This window comes from Typha angustifolia, chromosome 10 (genome assembly GCF_048772165.1).
Source record: "Typha angustifolia cultivar Huaian chromosome 10, ASM4877216v1, whole genome shotgun sequence".
NCBI lineage: Eukaryota > Viridiplantae > Streptophyta > Magnoliopsida > Poales > Typhaceae > Typha > Typha angustifolia.
In genome coordinates, this window is record NC_133248.1 from 10,952,451 (window position 1) to 10,977,152 (window position 24,702).

Below are 24,702 nucleotides of genomic sequence, written 5' to 3' on the forward strand. Positions count from 1 at the left end.
CAAAAATAGTCATTGGTGCTCCCAGGACGACAACCATCGCTTCCGAGAGTTAAAAAAAACAAGAACGTGCTTAAAACTAACGAAACGGAATTGACCAACTATTTTAAAAAATAAAGGGTCGTGCCACGGATAGTTACCGTGCTAGTCAAGTAATGAGTTGCCGCATTTGGATTAATTTCGGATTTTCGTTAAATCATAAATTATATGAGTAATCTCGAAAGAACACTTATCCTTGGTTCCAGTAATAGGTTATTATTCTTTCGAACTATTTGCTCATTTACTCTTAATTTATGAAATGCCTGGATATTGCAAAAAGAAAAAAAGATTTCACTATCTCTTATACATGAAATCGTCTAATGACTAATAATAACGTGAATAATAGGATATCGTGAATCAGATAAGAACAAGCAAAGCAAGTGACACATTGATTCTTCATTCTCAGACAAGGCCATAGTAAAAGCACAAAATGATGGAAGCTTAGATTTCACAAATTCTCTTATATGCATCTTATAACAAGCTTACAACAAAGACAGAGAACGGGGCACGGTACAGTTTACTCAGCAGTGCGTTCAACATGACACTTCATTAGGAAAAGACTTCTTTAGCTTGCTGCGTTTTATTGTTACCCGCTTCTTCTGCGCCAACTTCCTCTCCAAGTCCTTCACTCTTCCATCCAGGTCTGAAATAATTGCTAACTGCTTGTTTCCTGCCTCAAGGAGTTTCTGTAACATCTCTCTCAGCTTCTCATTATCCTCCATCAGCTTCTCTTTACTGCTCAAAGTGTCAAATGAAATCAAGCTAGTAGATGGAGATGAAATGTCACTAGGAGAAAACCCTTCTTCCACTTCTTTTGTACCTTTGGTGTCAGCCCCTTCGCTAACATGGCTGCAAAGCGAGTCTTCTAAAAGAGGCTTTTCTTGCTCAACCTTTGAAGATTGAACCTTGTCAAAACATGGTTCAACGGGAGTTCCAATAAAATTTGGCATGTCTTCGGATTCAATTACCACAAAAGCATCTTCTGCAGCATGCTCAAGATTTCTATTTATCAATGACTCTTGTGTCCCGAGATTTTTATCTGGCTTCACAACATTACCATTTGATTCCTGCATCTCAAGCTTCTTCTCTACCTTCACAACATCATCAAATGTCTGAGTCTCACTGCCAGCTTCTAGGCAAACAGCAACTGCTTCGCAAGTGCTATCAGCTACATTGACCTTTATCTCATTCTCTGCACGGCAACTTTCTTCTGCTATTGGCACCATCTGGACCTCCTCAGTCAGAGGTGTGACAACGTCAGAATCAGATACAAGCTCTACTGGTGAGAGTTCTGCAGGTACTGCAGAATTAGCATCCAGGTTGCTGTTCTCAGATGATTGCTCATCCGGTGATCGTTCTGTGTCAGCCAGTGTACATAGTGCAATTCCAGAATCAGGTGCCTCCTCACCAGACCGAGGTTCTACCATCATGTCATTAGAAGCAAGATCAGAATCAGATACGAGCTTTACTGGTAAGAGGTCTGCAGGTACTGCAGAATTAGATGCCATGGATTCCTGAGCCATGATCACAGGATCCAGGTTGCTGTTCTCAGATGATTGTTCTGGTGATCGTACTGTGTCAGCCATCAGTGTACATTGTGCAATTCCAGAATCAGGTGCCTGCTCACCAGACCAAGGTTCTACCATCTTCATGTCATTAGATGCAAGATCAGATTCTGCAGCTTTCTCCAAGTACCTTCTGGCTACCGATATCTCCGATGATTCCTCTAAATCGTGGTCACATTTTGTATTTTGATTATTTTCTGTAGTTTGAGAACCAGACAGCTGCACCTCCACAGAGGAGACCCCTTCCATTTTACCTCGTTCTTCCACTTTTGGAAATAAAACTCCATCTCTATTGGCAGAGGGCACCTCCTGCATCTCATTACCAATAAAAGGATTTGTAGCTTCATCCAACCTGAAGACTGGCTCTGCACTGACCAATTCAGTTTCAATAGGCTCTCCATCATCAAGTGCTTCTTTGTAGTCTCCACATGCAGTAGAAACCACACCATCTCTACATTCTATGGATTCTCCTGATTCGGATTTCTTCTCTTCACCTCCTGCTCCCATTTCTACATGTTTGTTTACAGAAGCATCAACCTCAATTTTCTCAATACCTGCTGGCTCTGTTGCATGGTTTCCTTCAGCTGACTGCACTGTTTGCAATTGATCAGAAGCTGGTCCGTTTCCGGGAGGAATGCTGGCAGCAGAAGCTTGCTCTTTGACATTCCTATCAGTAACCAGTTCTTCAGTAGTTGCTGATTCATGCTCCGAAGTTGATTCTCTTCCCAAACAATCAAGATTCTCCTGCAGATGAATAAGCTCCCTTGCCACTGACTTCCTGGCCTCTCTCACACTTGGGAGTAAGCCCTGACAATTGCATTTCAAATTGATGACAAGTGCAAGTGGCAAAAATCTTGATCTAAGATACTTTTTATCAGCTATAGTCAAGGACAATAATATTCAATTATATATTAAAATTACTTTTCTTCCGTGAAAGTTTAAGTTCTAAATTTTTGATAAACATAACAAGAAATCTATTTGGGTAAGTAGTTTCAGAAAGAAACAGAGCTTATGAGCTTATTAAATTGTAAGGAGGAAAAGTTGACCATAAAAAACATTGGGCCTTCCTTTACATGATAGCAAAGATCAAAGAGAAGGATTGATTATCTGTGGTTGAGAAAATTGAAAAACGATTATATGGATGGAAAGGAACACAGAATTGATAGGCTAAGAAGGACATTCTTATGAAAAAAAAAATTGTAATGAGAAGAAAGGTTATGATTTAGCTAATTGAATAAAAGTTTGTAAGAAAAAAGAGTTTGGTGGTATGAGCATTGTGGAATTAGCAGATCTGAATAAAGCTTCATTGGCGAAATAGTGATGGAGGCTGTTAAATTATGAAAACTAATTATGGGCTAAGATGTTAATGCAGAGATATTATAAGCACATCAAAATGGAGTCATTTAAAATTTTAAATTAGTTAGCTCTACTAGAGTCTCACCATTTTGACTTAGATTGCTTAAGTATGGCTGAGATGGAATGTCTAGAATAGTAAACGGGATAGATTTTGGCTCGACATTTGGTTGGGCGGACTGTAATTTGGCAACTAGATTCACTGCTTTGCTCGACATTGTTTTGAATGAATCTGTGTTACTGTCTAACAGCTGGTAAATTATACAACAAATGGTTTTAAATATGGTGTTTGTTGCTTCATACTTTGCCAAGTGGTGGTATATTTTTGATAGGATTTTTACGATGAGATCCCTCTATCAATTCTTGAACAATGGAGGTGTGATCTCTAAAGCTTTACCTAAATTGTAGATAAAGAAGATTCCTCTAAAGGTGAGAGCTTTTTTTGTGGCTTGTCTGTCACAATCTTATTCTGCCTAGAGACAATTTATTGAAGAGAGGTTGTTCTAGGGAATGCTCGATGTGTGTTGTGTAATAAAGAAGAGTTGGTTGATCATATTTTCGTTAGATGTGTTTATGGCAAAAAAATTCTAAAAGATATGACAAGGTTTACTGGGTTTCAGATGAAACCAAAGCATGTAAAAGACTGGTATTTGGAGACTTAGAAGAAAGCTAATAAGGAGAGCAACAAGTGAAGGAAAATTTGGTTGTCTGCTATGATTTGGAGTATCTGGCTTCAAACAATTAATAGAATTTTTCAGTAGAAGCATAGATCATGGAAGGAGCTTTCTTATAGAATTATTTCTCTTTTTAATTTGTTAGGCAGGAGTTCATGAAAGAAATACAGCTAAGAAAGCAAAGAAATGGATCAAATATGCTGATTTGGATACCTGCTATGATTTGGTTGACTTAGAAGAAAGGTAATAAGGAGAGCAATAAGTGAGGGAAAATTTGGTTGTCTGCTATGATTTGGAGTATCTAGCTTCAAAGGAATAATAGAATTTTTCAGCAGAAGCATAGATCATGGAAGGAGCTATCTTATAGAATTATTTCTCTTTTTCTTTGTTAGGCAGGAATTCAAGAAAGAAATGGATCAAATGTGCTGATATGGATGCCTGCTAAGATTTGGCTAGAATCTTTTAGTTTTGTTGTTCTTGACTGTGGACCCTAATAGATATGGTGTATCAAGGATGACCAAGTTGGTAGGGGCACGACACTTGGCACAGGATGTGCCACTGGCACACTCCTGTGCTGACTTATGTTTGTCTGGCACTAGCACGTGCCAACTCATGCCGATATGAAGCTTATTTGTTTTTTTTTTGGCTGCCGATAATCATCAAACAACTTTAGTGTTATTGTTGCGTTGGCAAATCAAGTTAGTATTATCAATATGATTGAAAATTTTCAACAGTATATAACGCAATATTCTCATATTATTCTTGTGCAAACAAAAAATTTTTTTTGATCAATCTCCCTCATTTTACCTTCAACTAGATATTAGTTTTAATTATTAAAATATTATTAATTAATCTTATGTGTTAAATGTTATTATGTGTTCAATCATATTATGAAGTGTTCAATCAGTAATATAAGTTTTAATGAATGTATTTAATTATACTATGCGTTATATTTGATTATTGCTATACTTTGATAAAATAGGTCATTTACAAAAATGATTTAAAGATAAATGACTGTAATTTAAATTTTAATACATATATTCAAACCAAAAACTAAATATTAACGTGCCGACGATCCCAAAACATCTTTAAATATTCTAAAGTCTTTAGCATTGCCTCGTGCCGACCATCATTCTGATGCAATAAGTATATTTGATAGTATTATTATTTTGTGCAGGGAGGTTTATTTTGTGCAGGGAGGTTGTCATGAACTTTTGTGATGTTTTTCTGATTTTCAGCCCTATGTAATTTTGGGAGTTGGAGGGTAATATTTTGTTATGTTGGATCGATTTGTGTCAGGTGTTATGGGTAACCCTCATGTGGGTACCTCTATTCTGATGGAGATACTACCTTTTAAGTTCCAATGAAACATGACTACAACCTTTTATCAAAATAATTTCTACTAAACAGAAATAACTCACAAGAATCAAGAGAAACAAACGGAAGATGGCACATACCTGAATAGCATCAAGCTGCAGAAGTAAATTCATAATAGTTTCACCAAAGACCACCATCCGCTGCTTCATTTCCAGCCGTTCATGAGAAACCTCAAAACTCTGTATTTGCCTCCTTATATCTTGCACTTGCTTATTTATATGCATGATCTTGCGAAGTTTTTCTAGAGGTTGCCACCTTCTGACCTGATATCCTCTGTAAGCAGACTGAATGAGAACTGCAGCATCTGATTCGGACAAATGCCTCTTTCTGTCACCTTTCCTACCTCCTGAGTACTCCTTGTCTGCTTTGTTCTCCTCAACAATGTGTGCCCCTTCATTCAGCTTTCCATCTCCAGAGTCCTTCCTTTCTACTACTTTAGCCTTTTGCTCAACCTTGTTTTGACTTAGTTCCTCTACAGTCTCTGAAGAACCTTTCAAGTGAACAACTGGAATTGTTCTCTGGTTAACTTTTTTCTCATTTTGATCGAGAGTTCTATCTTTAACATCATCAACAACACCGATTTCTTTATTTGGGACTTCCTTGTTGAATCCATTCAGGCATGGTATCTGCTCTTTGTTATCCTGTTGAGCTCTCTCCCCCTTACTGCTAGGTAGGGTAGAAGACCTTGATGAACCATTTGCTGACTTGTTCTTTGGAAGTGGATCCACTCTCAGACACACAGGCGGTAATTTTGAGGATTTATCCTGTGGCCATTGTTTACTGCGTGAACACCTGGCACCATTATCTTCCTTCTTGTCAGGGATGTTGACCTTCTTTTCAGTGTTGTACTTCTCTTGAGTCTTATTCATGGCATACTTCTTTCCATCTTCTTTCTTCTGAGTAACTGGAATGCTCTTGATAGTTCCCTCCTCTTTCACAGCTTCTGGATGTACACTACTTTTATCTTGATCCTTACTAGCTCCAGGTTTCTCAAGTTTCTCATCATCAGCATATGTCAGCGGTACAATCTTGACCTTTGGTGATGGAACCTCTTCCCTAATTTCTGGATTTACTTTGATCTCCTTCAAATCTTTTACTTCCTCCTCTGGCTTACCATGACCTGGTATCCAGATTATTGGCCATGGAGATGGTGTCACCTTCTGTCCGCTCTTTACACGCCCTGCTTCATCTCCTCCCAACCTCAGACCCTTCAGATTGCCCATGTCCAAAGGAAACCACCCACTTGAAGGCTCACGTTGCCCCTCAGAATTCTTTTTGCTGTCCTTCAGGTAACTGGGGGAAACCCATACCACTGGATATGGGTAGTTTGGAAAGTGAATTAGGCCAGAGGATTCACTGTTATTCTGCTCAAATTCAGGTTTTTGTTCTTCAATTCTCACACTGCTATTATGTCCTCTGTGGCAAACATGGTTAGGACACCCACAGCAGTGACTTCTACCCTTGTCATATTCATACTGAGCTTGATCAGCTGAGTAGTGATGTGGGGGGACGAAAAACGCAGGGTAGGCATCAGGGTAACGAGGATAAGGCCCATGATAGTACAGTTGAGGAGGTGGTTGAACATGAGGGTAGGGAGGCCTATAACTGTAGTAGCCAGGGGGATAGCCATGGTTGCAGAGCACATTGAAATCATCTGGAGTTGAGTGGCTAGAACTTCCATCATAGGGATAAGGTCCAAAATACAGGGGTTGTTTGGATGGTTCCAGTTTCACTTGAGGAGTTCGACCCTCCCAGCTAGTGTACTGATTATATGGATAGGGAACATGATCTCTGTGGTGAGAAAAGTATGGATCCATGAATCTGTAAAGAGAAAACATTTTTTTTCTCTCAGTTAGTAAAGCCTACCACTGTCTCTACACCTATAATAGCATGTGCTCTTATCCTAGTAGAATATGAATTCATGATTTGCAAGCCCTCCAAGAGTAAACATGTAAAATTTTTAAGGACCATGACAGGCTCACCAAAAGCATTAAAAAATATTAAAGATCATAAGTAATCATATTCATAATTATAAGACAAATATAAAGTTTGATGAGGACAAGGCAAGTAAATAGACAAGGCTCACATATTCCAACCACCAGGAATTTCAAAACAAAATATGATAGCCTAAGATGTCCTAAACAAGAGTCCAAAATTATTTCATAGATTGAGACTACATTAACAAATATATATATAAATGTCAGTCACATTTGGAATAGATATACTTCATGATAGTAATTCTGGTTACAATCATGGATTGAGCTATTGACCAATTCCGATCCATGCTGATCCTCGATCCAAACCATCCAAAATGGGATCCTAAAACTAATACTTAGAACCTTGGTTACAATCATGATTTGGAACTCATAAACCAAAAGATTAAAATTGGTTCACTCAAGACCACAAAAGCAAAGATCTGGAAAGACATAATTTCGCAACGCAGGTCATACTTTCAGAAAAACTAACTCTTGTAAAGCAACCATTCCTTTTTTAAGAAATATGTAAACGAAGCTTAATTTGCATTTCAGAAAGATCAGAAAAGTTAATGTTCATACAAGGATTGATAAAATGGCCACAATTGAAGCTCCTTTAGAAAAACTCAAATTCATAAAAAAAAATATAAATATCTATATATTAAAAGTTATAAATTCTAAAATCCTCAAAGAACTTTCTTTGTGCAGAATAATCATCAAAAGAGGATTCATAGGCACTATCACATGCTAAGCTAAAGCTGACAAACATAAAAATAAAAAATAAAAATAAATAAATCAAATAATTAAATCTAGCGAGATGTCAAAAATAACTCTGTTGTCTGATTTCTAACACACTGCACCTTTTCAGCAATCAAATAACCTTGAAAAGCAAACGGAAAACAGAATAAGAAAAACAGCATACAAGTATGATTCTTTGTATATGGACTACTTGGCATCACCTGTCTACCTATACATGTACATACACATCATCAATGGGAGAAACGACAATTTGCTTGTAAGAGCTGAAACCGGAACTTTTGAAATTTGATTACCGGCATTCATTAACATTAAATATATCGACTGTTATTCTCATTCTTGATCGAACTACGAACTACATTTGAGCATATCGCAATCGATTGACTACAGATTTTGATCTTCATCAAACATAATAACAAAATCATCCACACTAACTAACAAATATACTAAATCGATCTCGACCGGAAGTAAAAGCGAACCAAAAAAAGAGAGAGAACCAAATTGATTCAAAAAAGCCAGGACAAGAGAAAATTACTTACAAAAAAGAAAATATCGTGGATTTGGACGACTTTCCGATCAATCCGACGCGACCAAATGAGTCTTATACCGGCGCGCTGCGATCCACAAACCCTTTTCGCCTTTTCGCTTGTCTGCTCTACCGCTTCTTGATGCTTCGGAATTCGCGTTCTTCTCTTCGATCGAAATGGCGGGGGTTGAGGTTGTCTATTTATCCCACATCGCTTAGGCCTCGAGAGGCTTCTCGAACCCGAGGCAGACATCACCATCGTTCTCGACATTTCTAGCATCGGAAGTTTTCTTCTCTCTGTACTAACTTTAGGATACTTCCCCTCGATAACTCTAGAAGAAAGGATAGTTTTGGATCCGCTAAGCTAATTATAATCTGGGTTACGTATCGGGTTTGGTTCTCAACATCAGTATACCCGCTCCTAATAGCGTTAACTGGATCCGAGTTGAATCACAGGTTAGCACTTAGCAAGAAGTTTCTTAAAACGGATTCCAACCGAGAGATATCGAATTCGAATTAGCCTGTAATCAAGCCAAGCTTGATCGGACTTGAAGTCAAATTAGTTTTGAACTTAAATGTTTTGATCATGCTTAAATTAAAATTAATTTTAAAATTAAATATTAGATCAAACTTGAATCAGAATTATTTTAAATTGAATCGAAGCTCAAGCATAAATAATAAGTCGATTAATAAGTAATTTTAAATTTTAATTAAATTCAAATTTAAATTTAAATATAAAAATTAATAATTTTTATCTAATAATTTATATATATATATATATATTAAGTATCATTATTATTTCGAGTCTTATTAACTTACTTATAATCAAGCTCAACTTGAAATGATTAGATCAAGCTCAAATCAACTTTTTTTTCGAGTCAGATCTCGAACAGGCTGTCGTCCGAATCCCACCAAACTTTGCTGATTTAATCAAATAAAATATTTTATTTAAATCAAGTTCATAGATAAATCTTCATGTCAAATATATAGCCTATCGAAAAAATTCAATGAAGCCTAACGTGCGAAAGAAAAAGTTCCATAATTTAAGAGATGAGAACTATTATATTTTAAACACTTAAGCTTTTTATTTGATCGATCACAAAGATAAAAGTCTCGCAGTCTTCGACGTAAATTAGACAACTAAATCAAGTCACTAAAGCAATGTCTCGAACGCAACCTCCGGCTCCGGCGACTTCAAGTTCGGCATGTTTGTCGTCTTCGACAAACAGCTGACTAAAGACTGCGAGACTTTTACTCATACGACATGAAGAAAGAGTATAATGCATGGTTTGCTTACGCTATTCTGTTTAAGTCCAGTGAGTATAAGGGGACGCTAAACCTCATGGGGGCCGATATGATGGGCGAGGAGACGAGGGCTATCTCGGTGGTCGGCGGCTTCTTCATGGCGACTGTTGTGTGCTGTATTTTTGTTATGGTATTCCTGTAAAGTTTTATGTGGTTTAATTTGGCATTGAATAGAAGAGAATGTACTTTCCGTTGACCATGACACGTAGCCTAAAATTTAATCAATTCTTGTAAAAGCCGTTATCGGCGACGTGGCGCAATGCCGTGCCCACGGTGATCAAAGAAACCCAAGTCCCACGCGCCACAAAACCCCACTCCTCTCTTTTCCTCTTTCTTATCTTCTTTGGTTCCCTACGGAAGCGACCTCTCCATTGGAGAAAGACGAGAGAGAGAGAGAGAGAGAGAGAGAGAGAGATGTCGGCATTAAATATCTGCAATGGTTCGATGGAAGCCGGTTTCCGTTCTGTCTTCCCAAAGAACCGGGTGAAATCTGCCATCTTTCCTCCTCCCTCTGATACGAATTCGCTCAGGTTACGGTCTCTCTCTCACCTTTGCCTCCTCGTTGTTTCTAACGCAAGCCTTCCTTGGACTCCGGGAGTTTGATTTGGGGTTCTTTTGTTTCAATTGCTTTTCCTGTGTTCTTAATAAATTTAAGGATTACTTACATTTTGACCCTTCCTTGTTACTTTCACCCCATAGGTAAAAAAGTGGACACATGCGCCCGCACCCTGAATTAGATAAATTAAGAGCATTAGAAATTGTGATAGAAAAAATATTAAAAAATTGACTACCTAATTAGATGGATAAAAGTGCTCTCTTTCTTTGTTAGAATTGAACTTCGAAGGTATTAGAGAATATCGGTTGATAGTTTGACATTAGAGAAGTTGACATGAAGACTACTTACAAGAGAAGATAGAGGGATATGGAAGGAAGACATGAGTATCTTTGCTCATCTATTAAGTTAGTTATTTTTGTAAGACTATTTCTATCGGAATTTCTAATGAAATATTGATGGAAGGGGCTTAGTGATGCATTTAAGTTGTTAGAAGTGTATCTATCTAATTAATTTGTTAGGGGTTGAAAGTGATATAGAGAGGTTAGTTAGGAGGGGGTCAAGATATAAGTAACCCTAGGTTTAACTTAATAGAAAATTTCTTGGACCTGTGTTGTGGAAATCAGGGTGCAATTTAGAACCCTTAGAAGGAAATAACGATTTTATTGGGATTTTCAGAATAAATGGGAAGGATACCATCATTTGGATCATACATTGCCTTTCTTCGGGCTTTCGAAGTCGATTTACTTTGTTGAATTTTCTAACATTACTCTATTGTTACATATCTAGAGAAAGAAAATGATCTTTCTGAACTTAGACAGGAAGTTTAATCACGAGTCCTTTAGGTGAAGTTTCTTTTCTGGGAAGTGTTTTGAATTTTTATCTGATATTTGTTGCTTGTAAGGCTAAATTAACTTATTTCAAAAATTCGAGGCTTATTATCTTCTGTTCATGTGACGAGTATTAGTTTCCAATTAGCTATGAAATTTGTACCAATTATTTACCACACTATCTAGTTGAGTATATTCTCATAATGATGAAACTTCATTTCACATGTTATGCAGATGCTTGAATCAATCTTTTAGGTTCAGACATGTGGCTAAAATCTTGAGGCGACATTATTTGCAACCACTTTCATTTAGTTCTCATTGGATGGTAATTTACTGTTTCCTCGAGCAATTTAATTGTCACTGGTTTGTGTTATATGGCCAAATGATTTTTTAGCCAGTGAGATTTTCTACCTTTGAAGTCCATTGTCATTCAATATTATTAGTCATGACCTTATCTTTTTGGAGTATCATGACTGGTTTGTGTTATATGGCCAAATGATTTTTTAGCCAGTGAGATTTTTTACCTTTGAAGTACCATGGTCATTCAATATTAGTCATGACCTTATCTTTTTGGAGCATCATGACTGGATTTTCATAGATTTAATGCTTCTACCAAGTTCCTTTAGCAGGCTCTTCTTTTCTTTTTCTTTTTTTCCTTTTTTTTTTGTGGGCACAGATTTGTATAATTTGTGCAGATATATCTGTTTCCACTTTTTATCTGCTCATCTAATGCCCACCTTGATGCACAATTTTGATCATTATATGATCTTTCTTGAATTAATAGCTTATGAAGATTTCTTAGTTGATAGTCCTCTGCAGTTTCTTTAGTCTACTTTCATCTCAAGGTAATGATTGATTGACTGATGTTATCTTGTTTTATTATTATTATTTTTTTTAAATTTGGCTGTAGGAACACAGCAAGAGAACTCTTGGGTTGATGGACAATGGTCACTCTTTGGAAGATAGCCTTCATAATGATATCAGTTTTCCAAATACAGGCCCATCTGGATCTGTCAAGGGGAATGAAATTCTACTCTCTGATATTTACAAGTTCACAGTCCTCACAGGACTGCTTATTTTTCAAGGATCTCAAGCAGCAAATGCAGGCTCGGAATTCACTGGAGCTCAACCAATATCTTTTATTGGGGATCTTGGTGATATTAGTACAGGTTTTGCTTCAGTTAGGAGAACTTCCTTTTAACTTCTTATGGCAACATTTATATATATTTTCCATAAGACTCTCGATCCTCTATATGAACAAATTATCTTTCTTCTATTCTGTACTTTTCTTTTGATTTTACCCATGGTAAGCAATTATTGTCAAACAATAAAATAACTTACTTTTTTGATATGCAGGAAAAACAAATAGAAAGTAAATACGTTTATGTTTAAATTATACTAATGATGAATTTACAGTAAAGTCTTAATAAGTAGGACAGGGTTTTCTCATTGGGCAGCGTTACACAGAGAGAGAAGCAAGTAGCTAGATAGTTAAACGGATAAACATTATAGACCAAGTTACTCAGGTAGCTCGATAGTAAATGGATAGACATTATAGACTAAGTTGAGTAATGAAGAGGCCCTTCTCTTGATGTTTATACCACACAGTTTGTTAATTCTAAGCAAAGAAATAATAGTTATAAGCCAAAGCATTGATTTATCACTTCAATATGCTAATTCCGGAGCTTCATATAGTAATCAAAAGAACCATCACTTACACTAAGGTGCTTCACCAATGCAGTAGAAGCCTTGCAACTACCAGACATTATATAATTTACCCTGGTATTCTGGTAACTTCTGTAAACTGAACTGAGCTTTAAAACTTGGAACAAGTATCTAACTTTATATATAATGCCAGTAGAAATGAACACTATTTTAGGGATCTGTACGTTAAGGTTATTACTCATAATATTAACTAAATAAATAAATACTATAATTTCAAACAGGGAAAAGTGAAATTTCTTGATGTTGATCCGTTGCCCATGCACTAGTTAACATATGTAAGATTCCTATCAAAATGTAGAGAAGATAAAAGACATATCCTTCACTTCTCTTTTCTTTCTTTTAACTTTCTGCAAATTCGTTCTCTTGCTGTATATAGATGAACCTTTATGATCCTTTTTCTAATTTACGCTGCCAGTTCCTGTTTGATCCCTTAAAAATGATATAAGCCTTAATTTTGCTTTCCTCTTGTCTATTTATAAGAAAGTTTTTCTAATTGATTATTAAGTTTTAATCAGTTAAAACATGAACATGTAACTGTGCTTCAACCTGGTCTATTTTCCTTTTTGGTGATTAACGCTTTGATCAAGCTCAGCTTTTTCTAAGTCCGTCTGTTCTATCAATTCAATTTTGCAGGCCTTTTTGCTGATCTTCTTCTCTGAGTTGGGGGACAAAACATTTTTCATTGCTGTAAGGATGAATCTTTGTATTTGTTGAGATTAATAGTTATAGTACCTATTAGATGAAGCCATTAAGGTACTCTTTTTCTGCTCATATATCTGTCTGGTTCTATGTAGATGCTTTGATGCAAAGTTTCTAAATCAACGAAATAGTAATAGATCATAATTCTACTAAAAAGGTCCCAAAGTAGTGTTTAGAAGAAAAGTAACAGAATTGTAGTGTATCTAGGGGTGAAAACGGATCGGATACGGATCGGATAGTGCTCAACCCATATCCGGATCCGTATTTTTAGTTCGGATACGGATTCGGATACGGATATTAGACGGATAGTAAAATTTAAAACCATATCCTAATTAAACGGATACGGATAATTTTCGGATAAAGGATCGAATCTTAAACGGATATTAATTAAATTTAAAATAATTATAATATTTTATTTAAATATAATTAACACAAAATTACTAAGAGTTTTACAACAAATTTTTTTTTATATGTCAAATATATAAAATTAGAGAAATTAATCTATATAAATAATATATAACGCATTATTAGTAATAATATTAATACTTACTATTTAAATAAGCAAACTAAAAACTGTAAATCATTTAAAAAAATATGCGGATAAACGGATATCCGATATCCATATCCGAATCCGAAAAATTTATCCGACCCGTATCCGAATCCGTATCCGAATTTTTTTCAAAAATTCTATTCGTATCCGAATCCGAATCCGAGTCGGATAGAATTTTTTTATCCGAATCCGATCCGAGTTGGGTCGGATAGCGGGTCGGGTCGGAGTTAATCCGACCCATTTTCACCCCTAAGTGTATCCATTATCCATAACTCCATACTCCATAGACCACTTTTTTGCAGAAAAAACAAATCTTCAACTACTAAATTATTACTGCTTAAACTTGCTGTTAGGTTACCAACAGAATCTTAATATGGGTTTACATTGGAACCAAGTTCCCCTGTCTTAGCTTAACAGGTGACCATTTGGAAAATGGCTGAGAAGCTTGGTTAATTCTTTCATTTCATTTAAGATGGAAGTTATTGTAATACCTTAAACATAGAAAGCCTTTTCCATTGTGAGAAACAGATTGTAGGTGCAGACACTGGATACTGGTCAATCACAGTAGGTTAATTTTCTGAACTAGGCCTTATTACCTGTGAAATTTTTTAAAAATAAGGAAAGAAAATCAGACACTATGTTTTCAGAGAACAACGAATTTGTCTAATTAATTTTTAAGTAATACTTTTTGCTTTACTACTTTTGATATTCTTTTCCTTTTCATTGTATAGTTGACTTTTGTGTAACTGTTTAATTTTATGCACTGATCGGTGCTACAGTTGTATGTTTCTTGAATAGGCACTTTTAGCAGCCAGAAATTCTGGAGCTATTGTTTTTCTCGGCACTTTTGGAGCTCTTGCGTAAGTACTTAACTGGATGGAAAATTTAGAGAAAATGACAAAGACAAGATTCTCCTTTGAATTATATTTTTCCCAATTAATAAATACTTTCCATGAGTTAAACTAATGTTTGATTGCAGAAAACTGATGAAGAGTGATCATGATACATACTACTCTGTCCCTCCATGAATATGGATAATGAGCTGCAAGTTGAATTTTACATATATCTGTCATTCGGACACTGATGCTGGGCATATTATTTTGGCTTTATGATAAATTTCTGTAGATTTCTTTTGAAAAGAACCCATTCCCTGTAAAAGTACTTTGGCATCTAAAACCAACTCTAAGATGCACATCAAGTTTCTACCTTATCACTACTAAGATATTATAAGAATATCTGGAACTGAAATTAGAGTGACTACCAGGGCAATGTCTGTCGTGTCTGTGGTTCTAGGCCGAGCATTTCACTATGTTGATGGCATCGTTCCATTTAGGTAATTGCTGGTCTTGTTATTTTGACTATTTAATGCTTATGTATCCTAATTCTGTCTAGAATTTAGATTTCTTTCATCTTTCCATTTTTATATATTTCAAGTGCTATATGGATGTAGGTTGGGTGATGCAGATTTTCCAGTGGATGACTTTGCAGCTGTCTGCCTCCTGGTACATACTAACATCCAACTGCTTTGCTAAACACATCCGCACACTATGTAAGAAGTAGGGGAAAGGAATAAAACATGGGTGTTGGAATGATACCATATTTGTAATTATCTTCATTCCCCACTTTTTTGTGTCTATTCCTGCATTTAACATAAGTGCACAGTTTACAAATCACATGATCACATCTTCTGATTGATGTAAACTGAATTTAGGTTTACTTTGGTGTCACTACATTACTTGAAGCTGCTTCAGGTGAAGAACAGAAGATAAAGGAAGAACAAGAGGAGGTAAAATCTTTGGGAGCACCAAATTACATTCTGGCAAAACTTTACGTTTTGATGTTAAAATATCTGACTAACTTAATATTATTTAGTATTATCTGTTTTGTGATTCCTGTTATTAACTTATTCAATGAATTAGAAGAAATTGTTGATTCCAACAGCAGATGATTTTAGTTAGGATAACAAATGGCTGACAATACATGTACGATCTTTAACTGTTACCAATATTAGTTATAAAGGTACACCGTTGGCTGTATAGAACCCACATGTCAGTTGCAGTCATAGCAGTCAGTAATGCTTGTTTTGGTAATTCAACATTTATTTGACTCTGAGACTTTCTGTTCTTAGTGAAGATTCTAATGAAGTATGTGCTTCCATCTCAAATATTGCCAGGCAGAACTAGCAATTTCAGAGTTATCGGGAAATGGAGCTGGAATCATGGCTGCTGCAAGTACAGCGCTCAGCACATTCCTTTTGGTATTTGTTGCTGAATGGGGCGATAAGTCTTTTTTCTCCACAATAGGTGTGGCCCCCTAATTTGACTTATTAGCATGTAGGATCAAGTATTTATGATTCCAAGCATTAATTGGCACATTTTTTTTTCTTTCTTTCTTTTACAGCACTTGCTGCAGCTTCCTCACCTCTTGGAGTCATTGGGGGAGCACTTGCTGGGCATGCTGTTGCTACATTGGTAAGATGTGGAATGTTACAGTCGTAATTAACATATTTTTATGTTATAATTTGAAGCTTAAATATTATACATAACATTTATTGTTCTCTTGAGAATATATAAGAAATTCTCATGAAAAATTGCAACTATTTGTTGTGAAAACTATATAGCCAGTATATAACAATTTGCATGAAAGCTTGCAGCCATTTGTTGTGAACACTATCTAGCCATGCAAACTCACTCTCTGAGATGTTCCATCAAGTATTCATTGATTTCCATAGTTCACATTTTGCCAGTCAGTTGCAGAAAAGTTTCATTCACTTTTACTTTCTAAAGTTCTGTAATTTCCAGTTATTTCTGCTTTTATGCATTCCTACTTAAAAACTTGCACAACCAATCAAAAGATTGTACTGTGTACCCACTTGCTTTGTTTTTGACTATAGAACCTTCCCATCCTTGCCTCCTAGACACACACGATATGAGTCCATCATCAAACCTGTTATCATCATCTGTGTATAGCCAAAAATTAAAGTCTCTACTGGTGTGACTGATTCCAACTGGTTAGGAGGTCAACCTCTCTTGGTGTGCCAAATTCCTAGACAAGGCAAGTATATGCCAAGAGAAGTGTTATAAACTTTATAGGACTGGTTGCAAATTGGTGGACCTAGTTCAAAGGTCGTAGTTCCTCTCATAACCAGCAACTATTCAGGCCTTGCAACTTGACTGTTTATAGGTTTTAGGTGGCCAAATGTAATGTATTTCCAAAATTTGCAGCTTGCAGTTGTTGGGGGTTCTTTGCTTGGGACATTTCTTTCTGAGAAGGTACATATTCAATCTCTGATCTTCCTATTTATCAAAGCTGGTAGCACTTGTTATCACTTAAGCTACAAAGTGATTATTTTTTGGCTGCATTACATATTTTAAATGAAAATGTAAGGAAATAATGCTAGTTTTTTAATTTATAAAAATCAACCTCTGGAAGTTAGGAGAAAATTATCTCTTTAATGGACATATGTTGAGTGATTCTCTGAGATGAAAATCTAAGCTTTTAACTTAAACAGAAATATCAAGAAAGAGATGTGTAGAAATTAATCTGATCTCTGATGAAGTAATCAAATATAAGTAGGAACCAGATGGATTTTTGCCACGTAAATGACTAGTTAAACAATAATATTCTTTATTCTAATAAGATTATCTTCATTATGTGTCTTGATATCACTTGCTCTGATATGATGATTTTATAACATGTTTCAGCAGTTTTATTGCGAGTCCAGGAACGTTGCACAATCTCCCTTTAAGCTTTTTATATTTGTGGTTCTGCAGATAGCTTTTACCAACACATTATCTCTTAATGCAGGTTATTGCATACATTGGAGGGTCCCTCTTTTTAGTATTTGCTGCAGTAACACTAATAGAGATAGTGAATTAGCTGGAGTTTCAACTATAGTTCAATCGGAACTCATGTAACAGGTAAGCAAAGAACAAAATAAGTCTCACACAACAGGGTAATATCCAAAGTCATGTAGACTGATCTTGTATTTCTACTGCACCTATTACATCTTATGCTACTAATGATGCAAAAGCTACCACTTCAATTGAATGCTTTTCTCCATAACTACATATCAATCGAATGCTTTTATATGAAATATGAAAGGTGTGTGTAGTAATATTTGTGTGCTTTATATCTTAGCATACTCTTGGCTACCTCATGCAGACAGCATGGAGTTGTGGCTGAGCAGTACTTCAAGTGCAGGCATGGGCAAATATGCATTCAGGGTGAGAGACGAAGGAAGCAACAAAAGAATTGGAGGGCAATTTCTTTTGCCCCATGGATATGGGGGCAAATGCATTAAATTGTAGAGGAGTAACAGAGAGATGTACACATTCTTCTCTTTCTTGTTTTTGTTCCTATTTGTGATTATTTCTTCTTCTTCTTCTCTCTCCTTTTAAAGGAATTTTCTCATTTTACGCTCCACATAATGTGCTTTTTACGCCTTTGTCTTTTAATAGATTTTTCAGAAACCACGCCAAATATGGTGCTTTTTACAATTTAATCAAAGAATAAGGGTCAAATTAAAAAATAAAAGGAAAAGATGGGGTGTATGACGAAATAAATACTTAATGTAGGGTGTGAAAAGAGAAATCCCTCTTTGAAAATATTAAGGAAATCAACAAATTAAAATAATGATATTAAGAATATATAGAGAGATTAGAGATAGAGAAGTTACCTCTTCTCCAAAGAAAAATTAAGCATCTCGAGGACTATCTCCTTCCCACGGCTTCTGCCGATCCAAACCCCTAGCACTAACCTTAGGATTAATTGTCGTTCTCTATCGGTTTAAGCTTTTAGAGCTGAGCATTCTACTCCGTAGCCAGCCAAAGAAGCTGTTGATTACTGGACATTTTTCTTAGGCGAGTTTCGGCATTATACTCGGTGGCTTTTTTTTTTTAATTTATTTTTTATTCTGAAACTTGAGATATCCAAGAGAAAAAATAAGGATCAACATATAGTTCTCCAAAAGCTTTGGATGCTCTTGGTAAAAAGTATGGAGTATGATTACATAGTACACGTTACATTTGTAGGTGCGCCATTCGTTTTTAAGATTCTATTTTAGATTGTACACTCTTGTTTGAATTTGGCCATCTGAGCAAGCTTGTCGACAGCTTCAACCAAGTGATCAAGCCTAGCAACAAATTCGATGAGCAGTGAGGTGAAGGTGGCTAATGACAATGCTGTGGTGCTTTCAAGTGCGTGCATCCTTGGGATCAAGTCAGTGGCAACCTTTCCATCTTCTTCAAAGTCATCCACCTCCCTTGAAGGCCATGAATGGAGCCTCCTCTGTTGCTTCCTCATGGCCTCATGATAAGACTCACCTTGCACTGCCACTGCAGATTGTGTATTGGTAGTCTCAGCCTTTCCACTTTCTCCCTCCATTAAGTGATTGGAGAAGTCCTTGATGTTAAAAGAGATGGTCTTGGAGGATTTAGTTTGTAATTTGGTTGAATGGTCATAATGGTCATGGCTTGAGGTGAGAAGGTAGGAGTGCAAGTCTATGGAGTGTTGGAGGCGCTCGGTTGAGCTATGAACATGCTTCAGAAGACTTGTCTGAAGGCTCCAATTCATATTATTTATGTCTTTCCCCAAACTGCGCAATAGCTCTGCAGCTTGGTTTGTGGCATCTAGGATCTCTGACTGGAATGCACATCTTAAATTATATGGTGCCTACAAAAGAAAGAAACTAGTGTTATACATAAATTGATATGTGAACAAAGATTGATAACCCAGCTTGATCCTTTTCTTCATCATGGTTGCTAAAAGGTAGTATCGTTGTACAACAGTTTGAAATAGTACTTATTTTCAGAAAGGAGTTCAATTACAAATCAACTGGAACTGCAAAAGATTTGTCATTCAGGCATGATGTGTCTGTGAGTTGTCCCCGAATTTTAAGTGTATCAATCTGCTTCTGATATATGTTTAATTAAAATAATTGTTTCTCTTCATAAGTTGACCTTCCTATGGAGTCGAAGCTTAACTCATTTTGGTTGTCTTTTCCTAAGTTAAAGTAGTCTAATTTAGCTGTTAGAATCTAAGCTGGTGTATTTGTTTTCGTCCAATTATTTTCATGATCTCTGTGCTGTATGCTGACTATATGGCCCTATCATAGTTCATCTACACTCTACAGGCTCCCTTTTTTTTGACATATGATGTTTAAGCCATTGTATATATTGAAGTACTCAACACATTTTATATAATTCAGAGCTCTACTGATATGTGGGATTTCTTTATCATTGGCGTGGAGTGTTTGCATGGCATCTGCTTTTGATAAGGTTAGTTCTTTTTTCCACTCAGTATTCTTTAGGAGAACAGTACCTTTTGTCTGTTTGCTAAGGAAGTAAAGTATATGGTGAAAGTCAGCTATCTATTGTTTTTAGTAGTTGTTTCAGTGTTAATTTATGAAACATTATACTACATAGTTTGATTTAAAAAGATATCTTAGAAGTTAGAATAATAGAGTATGTTAAACATTCCATGGATCATTTTTTTTTTCAAATCTCTCCTGGTGCAGTTTGCTACTAGGAACTCCAACTTGTTCCTTAAAAACTATTAACCAATTCATTAAATGGGCCCTTTTACATTCCTCAACTTATAGAAGAGCTATATCACACCTTATGAGAAATTATGTTTTTGGTATATAAAAGCTCATTAGGAATTGAAAAAAGAACAGGTAAACAAAAGGGAGAAAAGGTTAGGACATAGCTTGGGTTTTGATTGGACAACACCTAATCTAAGAATGGAATGAACTGGATCAGCTTTGGGAGTTCCAGAAAAATTGATACGGAAAAAATTATCACTTGGATCATCTTCAAAACCAACTAGGAGCATCTGATTCTATTCTCAAACAGAGAAGCATTCTTAAGACATCTTCCACTAAGATAGAGGTTCAGAACTGAATTCCCCTTGCCTGCCAGTATTTCTTGACCATGTGTGCTGATTGGGCTTCTCTTCTGAAATTATGATTACTGAGAACATCTCTATTGTGGTGTACTTGACCATGTGTCCTTATGTTTATCAGCTAAATAAGTTGTATCAAGATCAACTCATCTTTCAAGTAACTTTTCATTGTGGCGTAATACTAAGATACTGCTGATTGACATCAATTGATAAGCTGAATACTGATTAGTACTATATGTTACCTGAATCTCTGAATGAAGGCAGCCATGCATAGCCATGACTTCATATGCACAATGCCGGAGCACAGCCCCAACCTTTACATACTCGGCCCATGGGTAGAAGAAGTGCCCAAATCTCCCATGGGGTGGCTCCCATTTTGCTGAGTTGGCCTAGAAAGTGATCAGAATGGCCATCAGTAATGAACACCTTTCTATTTAAATAGCAAGAGTATTAGATAAGATGAGAACCAGTGAGTCGAGCTTTGCTGATGAATTCAAAGTTGTCCTGCATTTCTGAAATGCCGGCTCATCAGGGAAGTCATCCATCACCGTCTTCGAAAACTCGGGTTGGTCGGATCCATCATCACTAACGTACTTCTTCACACACTCTATTGCAAACGGAACAAGAGAAGAGATGAGACATTCTGCTATTACTATGGTAGTAGAGGATAGAACAAGGATGCTAAGGATTAGAAAACAAGGAGAAACCTTCGAGGGCATCCGCCACCGAGTTGAAGTTCTTAACAAGCTCCTTGTGCAGTTGCTCTCCTGCCCATATTGGGCAAATGAGGACGTTAACAAGGACCGCAACTAATCCACCTATCGCGATTGAGTAGAGGCGGTCCATGGCAGTCCTAATAGGAGCACCCATGCGATAGCCTGATACGATGATCAAGCAATAGGTGAAGAGGATAACCCTGAAGCCATACTCGTATGGGACCAGCGATGGCCATAGCTTCATAAAGGATGTTATAGCTCCTACATGCACAGCATGGTTTCAGTATAGATGTAAGTTAAAATTTGACAAGTTTATAGACAATCAACCAATCAATTCGATTCTCAGATTCTTTCTTTACTTAGAGATAATCAAAGGTTATAACTGAGGATCCACTAACTGGTGAAATGATAGTTCAGAAGATAGAACCAAAGAATATATACTCTTGATTAAAGGAGAACAGAGAACTAAAACATACCAATGAGGAAGATGCTGACCCCAATGACATATGGCTCTGCAATGTGGCCACTGGACATAGCTATTTGAATCACTACTATTGCAAAAATCCCAGCTAGTAAACTTCCAAGAGCTCGATTAAATCCACGGTTAAATGTGGCACCTATATATGATCAACAATCTAGAAAGTTATAGGTGGAATATAATGCAAAGCACACAAACTGTGTGCCTACAGGAATGCATGGATTGAACGTACCAACGGTGTATTCAAACATGATTGCCACGGTGAGGATGGACCAGATGATGTTGGTCCCAAATATTTCGTATGGGGCCCGGAAGAGTATGAGAAGGGATACTAGGAGACAAGCAAGGCCAACTTTGAGAGAAAAGGTTACTCTGTTGGTGTCTTCCTTGGCAAACTGCCACACATCCCATATCCATTTCCTTGGAGATGAGCTCTCAGTGTTATCAGCAGTAGACTTCTTCACAGGTTCTTGCACTGCAGCTTTTGGTGTAACGCCAATATTTATTCTTACACTGCAACTCTTTGCACTCATTCTCAAGAGAGAGAAGTAGAGCTTCCTGAACAACTGAAGAGGCCAGTGAAACCAATACAAATTAGTGGACTTGAGGTAGTGATTTTTCTGAAGTGAAGAGATTGATGGAAGAATGGAGGGTATATAAAGCGTTTTGGAGGTTGAGATGGTGGTGCAACCGTGCAAGTAGACAGACAGTGGCGTAGAGGGGTATAATATTATGTATTAGGGAGAATGATACTCTTCAATAATAGAAAAAGATTAGGGAAAACATGGGATGAGGTAAGATGCTTCAGCTCAATAATGCTATGTTGATGGAGAATTGGAATCTGCCATGCTTTATGCTCTGCATGGATTTTAATCTCGGTTTTGTTGCAGGAAGCACGCACTCGATGTGGATTAAAAATTTCTTTGGGAGCTTAGACTTGAACTCAAAATTGTCCAATTTGGTCACCACATAGTAATCAAGTGATGAGACCAAACAATAACAAGAGGAACGAATCCAACTCCATGGTAGGTGTAGTGAAGGCAAAAGAAATGGTTACTCACTAACAGAGAGCGAGAGAGTGTGTGTACGTAGCAAGTTTGAATTTGATTCGAGCTGAAGGGTAGAAGGAATCGGTTCTGTGTCAAGTTAATGCAAAAGGTCATCTCAGTAAGAACAGCATGGAAATGTAAACACCATGATAAATGGCTGTCCCTTTGAAACTCTGCCATATGCCTGACCTTTTCTTGGGAATTTAATGGCGAGGGAATTATCCTCGAATGAAGTTTCGCAACTAGCTCAAATTAATGCATGATGCAGCGACACTCCCAGACATGGAAGGAATTGCTTTCCTGGTGTTACAAGTGAGAAAAAAAAATGTAAATTATTATTCTCCGTGGAGTTCTAGTGCTTCATAAGTTCCATAAAGCTACACTTTATGTTTGTTTCCTTAAATTTTCTACTAAAACTTTAGATGAATCTTGGCTTACAAAAAACTCAAAAGTATCATCATTTCCAGTTTGTACAGACTTCAGCACATATGCATCATGCATGGTTGGAGAGGAGGTATTATTGGTTTAAATTAACTCATAAGATGTCACCATGTCATTCACTTCGTAAGATAATTTACGTATCAAGTGTGACGGCCTGCAGCATTGTAAACACTGCAAGACATACTTGAAGCTGGCATTCCATGCAGAGATTAGAGACTTGTGTGAGTTCAATTATTTGTTATAGTGAAACAATAAAGAATTGTACAGAGTGTGCGATTCTTTACTGCATAGCGGACCTGCACTTAAATTTGAAAGATCTTCTTCTGAAACTATGAAATGTGAGAGGTTGATTACATATCGAATATTGTGGATATGATCTTTTAATTGTCTATACGATGTGACTAATTAAAAGAAGTCGTTATTGACCATGTGTTTTTCATTGCTCTACCAAGAAACTAGATCTCTTTTGGATTTACGAAGAATGTGAGGACATACACATATTTCTTTAGCATCAAAGAAAAATACTTCTGCTTTAACCTGGTTAAAGTTAAACGCCTTAGGACCACATGTTGCAAGGAGTGTTTACTATAAAACTCTTCCTCCTCTATCTTTACCCTCTTTTTCACATCTATAAACAATGTATATGCATGCTCTAATCATTACTTTTAAGTTTTTCTATTTTTGTTCTCAAACATTCATTGTGTTGTAGTTAAAACTATATTGCCTGCATTTGTTTTATGCTTGTTTTCATTCTCATTATTAACAATGTTTTAGAAAAGAAGTTAATGTTAGTTAATAGTTTTCTTTTGGCTGTCAAGGCATCAGATGCCTCCCCCTTATTTCTACAAGCACCTGACTTGCAGAAGAGAGAGTAGTTCTGTTTCTTCAAGCTAGAAATAACAGTGATATGAACATGATCGCGAAAAGAGAAAAGAAAAAGCCCAAGAGAATAGAACAGGAAATGTAAATGATTCTAATCCTGCTAAGCCTTAATGAAGTCCTCACGAAGATTTGATTCCAAGGATTTTAAACTAGGAATATCTTTGAAGTTTCTAAACACTTATATTTTTTGTGGGTAAGACAAGGAACTTGCCATCAGCAGTCTTGCTGTTTTCACCCACCTGTCTATAAAAAGAGTCTTACTAGAATCTTTGTGCTGATAACCATAGTATCCGCTGAATTATTTACTTTAA

The 24,702-nt window shown here is 36.5% G+C and overlaps 3 protein-coding genes across 5 annotated transcripts; 1 reads left to right on the forward strand and 2 right to left on the reverse strand.

Annotated features, from left to right (window-relative positions):
* Positions 1-472: 472 nt before the first annotated feature.
* LOC140768647 (uncharacterized) lies at positions 473-8,577 on the reverse strand. Of its 2 annotated transcripts, XM_073108998.1 has the most exons (3): positions 8,274-8,577; positions 5,086-6,826; positions 473-2,408 (listed from the first exon to the last, which is right to left on the reverse strand). In XM_073108998.1, the coding sequence occupies exons 2-3, from the start codon at positions 6,820-6,822 to the stop codon at positions 570-572; spliced, it is 3,576 nt and encodes a 1,191-aa protein (XP_072965099.1). In that variant the 5' UTR covers positions 6,823-6,826; positions 8,274-8,577; the 3' UTR covers positions 473-569. The 2 variants fall into 2 exon arrangements, with proteins under 2 accessions (XP_072965099.1, XP_072965098.1); XM_073108997.1 differs by lacking the exon at positions 8,274-8,577 and having other exon boundaries at positions 5,086-6,843.
* Positions 8,578-9,907: 1,330 nt separating this feature from the next.
* Positions 9,908-18,413, forward strand: LOC140768438 (GDT1-like protein 1, chloroplastic). 2 transcript variants are annotated; one of them, XM_073108704.1, is made up of 13 exons: positions 9,908-10,095; positions 11,183-11,273; positions 11,859-12,128; positions 13,307-13,360; positions 14,721-14,782; positions 15,187-15,255; positions 15,373-15,424; positions 15,634-15,708; positions 16,096-16,225; positions 16,323-16,393; positions 17,147-17,194; positions 17,730-17,842; positions 18,087-18,413. In XM_073108704.1, exons 1-12 carry the CDS (start codon positions 9,980-9,982, stop codon positions 17,799-17,801), a joined length of 1,110 nt encoding a protein of 369 aa, XP_072964805.1. In that variant the 5' UTR covers positions 9,908-9,979; the 3' UTR covers positions 17,802-17,842; positions 18,087-18,413. The 2 variants fall into 2 exon arrangements, with proteins under 2 accessions (XP_072964805.1, XP_072964806.1); XM_073108705.1 differs by having other exon boundaries at positions 11,859-12,117.
* A 436-nt stretch (positions 18,414-18,849) lies between these two features.
* On the reverse strand, positions 18,850-22,661 carry LOC140767995 (aluminum-activated malate transporter 9-like). The gene is made up of 6 exons (XM_073108064.1): positions 22,252-22,661; positions 22,018-22,158; positions 21,533-21,802; positions 21,293-21,432; positions 21,068-21,214; positions 18,850-19,595 (listed from the first exon to the last, which is right to left on the reverse strand). Exons 1-6 carry the CDS (start codon positions 22,550-22,552, stop codon positions 18,984-18,986), a joined length of 1,611 nt encoding a protein of 536 aa, XP_072964165.1. The 5' UTR covers positions 22,553-22,661; the 3' UTR covers positions 18,850-18,983.
* Between the last annotated feature and the right edge of the window lie 2,041 nt (positions 22,662-24,702).

Excerpts from the sequence above, each read along its gene's own strand:
- LOC140768647 (XM_073108997.1), bottom strand. The coding sequence starts at position 6,843 with ATGTTTTCTCTTTACAGATTCATGGATCCATACTTTTCTCACCACAGA. Across the intron at positions 2,409-5,085 it reads TGCAGCTTGATGCTATTCAG|GGCTTACTCCCAAGTGTGAG; the intron begins GTATGTGCCATC and ends TGCAATTGTCAG.
- LOC140768438 (XM_073108704.1), top strand. The coding sequence starts at position 9,980 with ATGTCGGCATTAAATATCTGCAATGGTTCGATGGAAGCCGGTTTCCGT. Across the intron at positions 13,361-14,720 it reads ACAAAACATTTTTCATTGCT|GCACTTTTAGCAGCCAGAAA; the intron begins GTAAGGATGAAT and ends TTTCTTGAATAG. Across the intron at positions 17,195-17,729 it reads GGACATTTCTTTCTGAGAAG|GTTATTGCATACATTGGAGG; the intron begins GTACATATTCAA and ends CTCTTAATGCAG.
- LOC140767995 (XM_073108064.1), bottom strand. The coding sequence starts at position 22,552 with ATGAGTGCAAAGAGTTGCAGTGTAAGAATAAATATTGGCGTTACACCA. Across the intron at positions 21,433-21,532 it reads GGTGGCGGATGCCCTCGAAG|AGTGTGTGAAGAAGTACGTT; the intron begins GTTTCTCCTTGT and ends CGTTTGCAATAG. Across the intron at positions 21,215-21,292 it reads CAGCAAAGCTCGACTCACTG|GCCAACTCAGCAAAATGGGA; the intron begins GTTCTCATCTTA and ends ATCACTTTCTAG.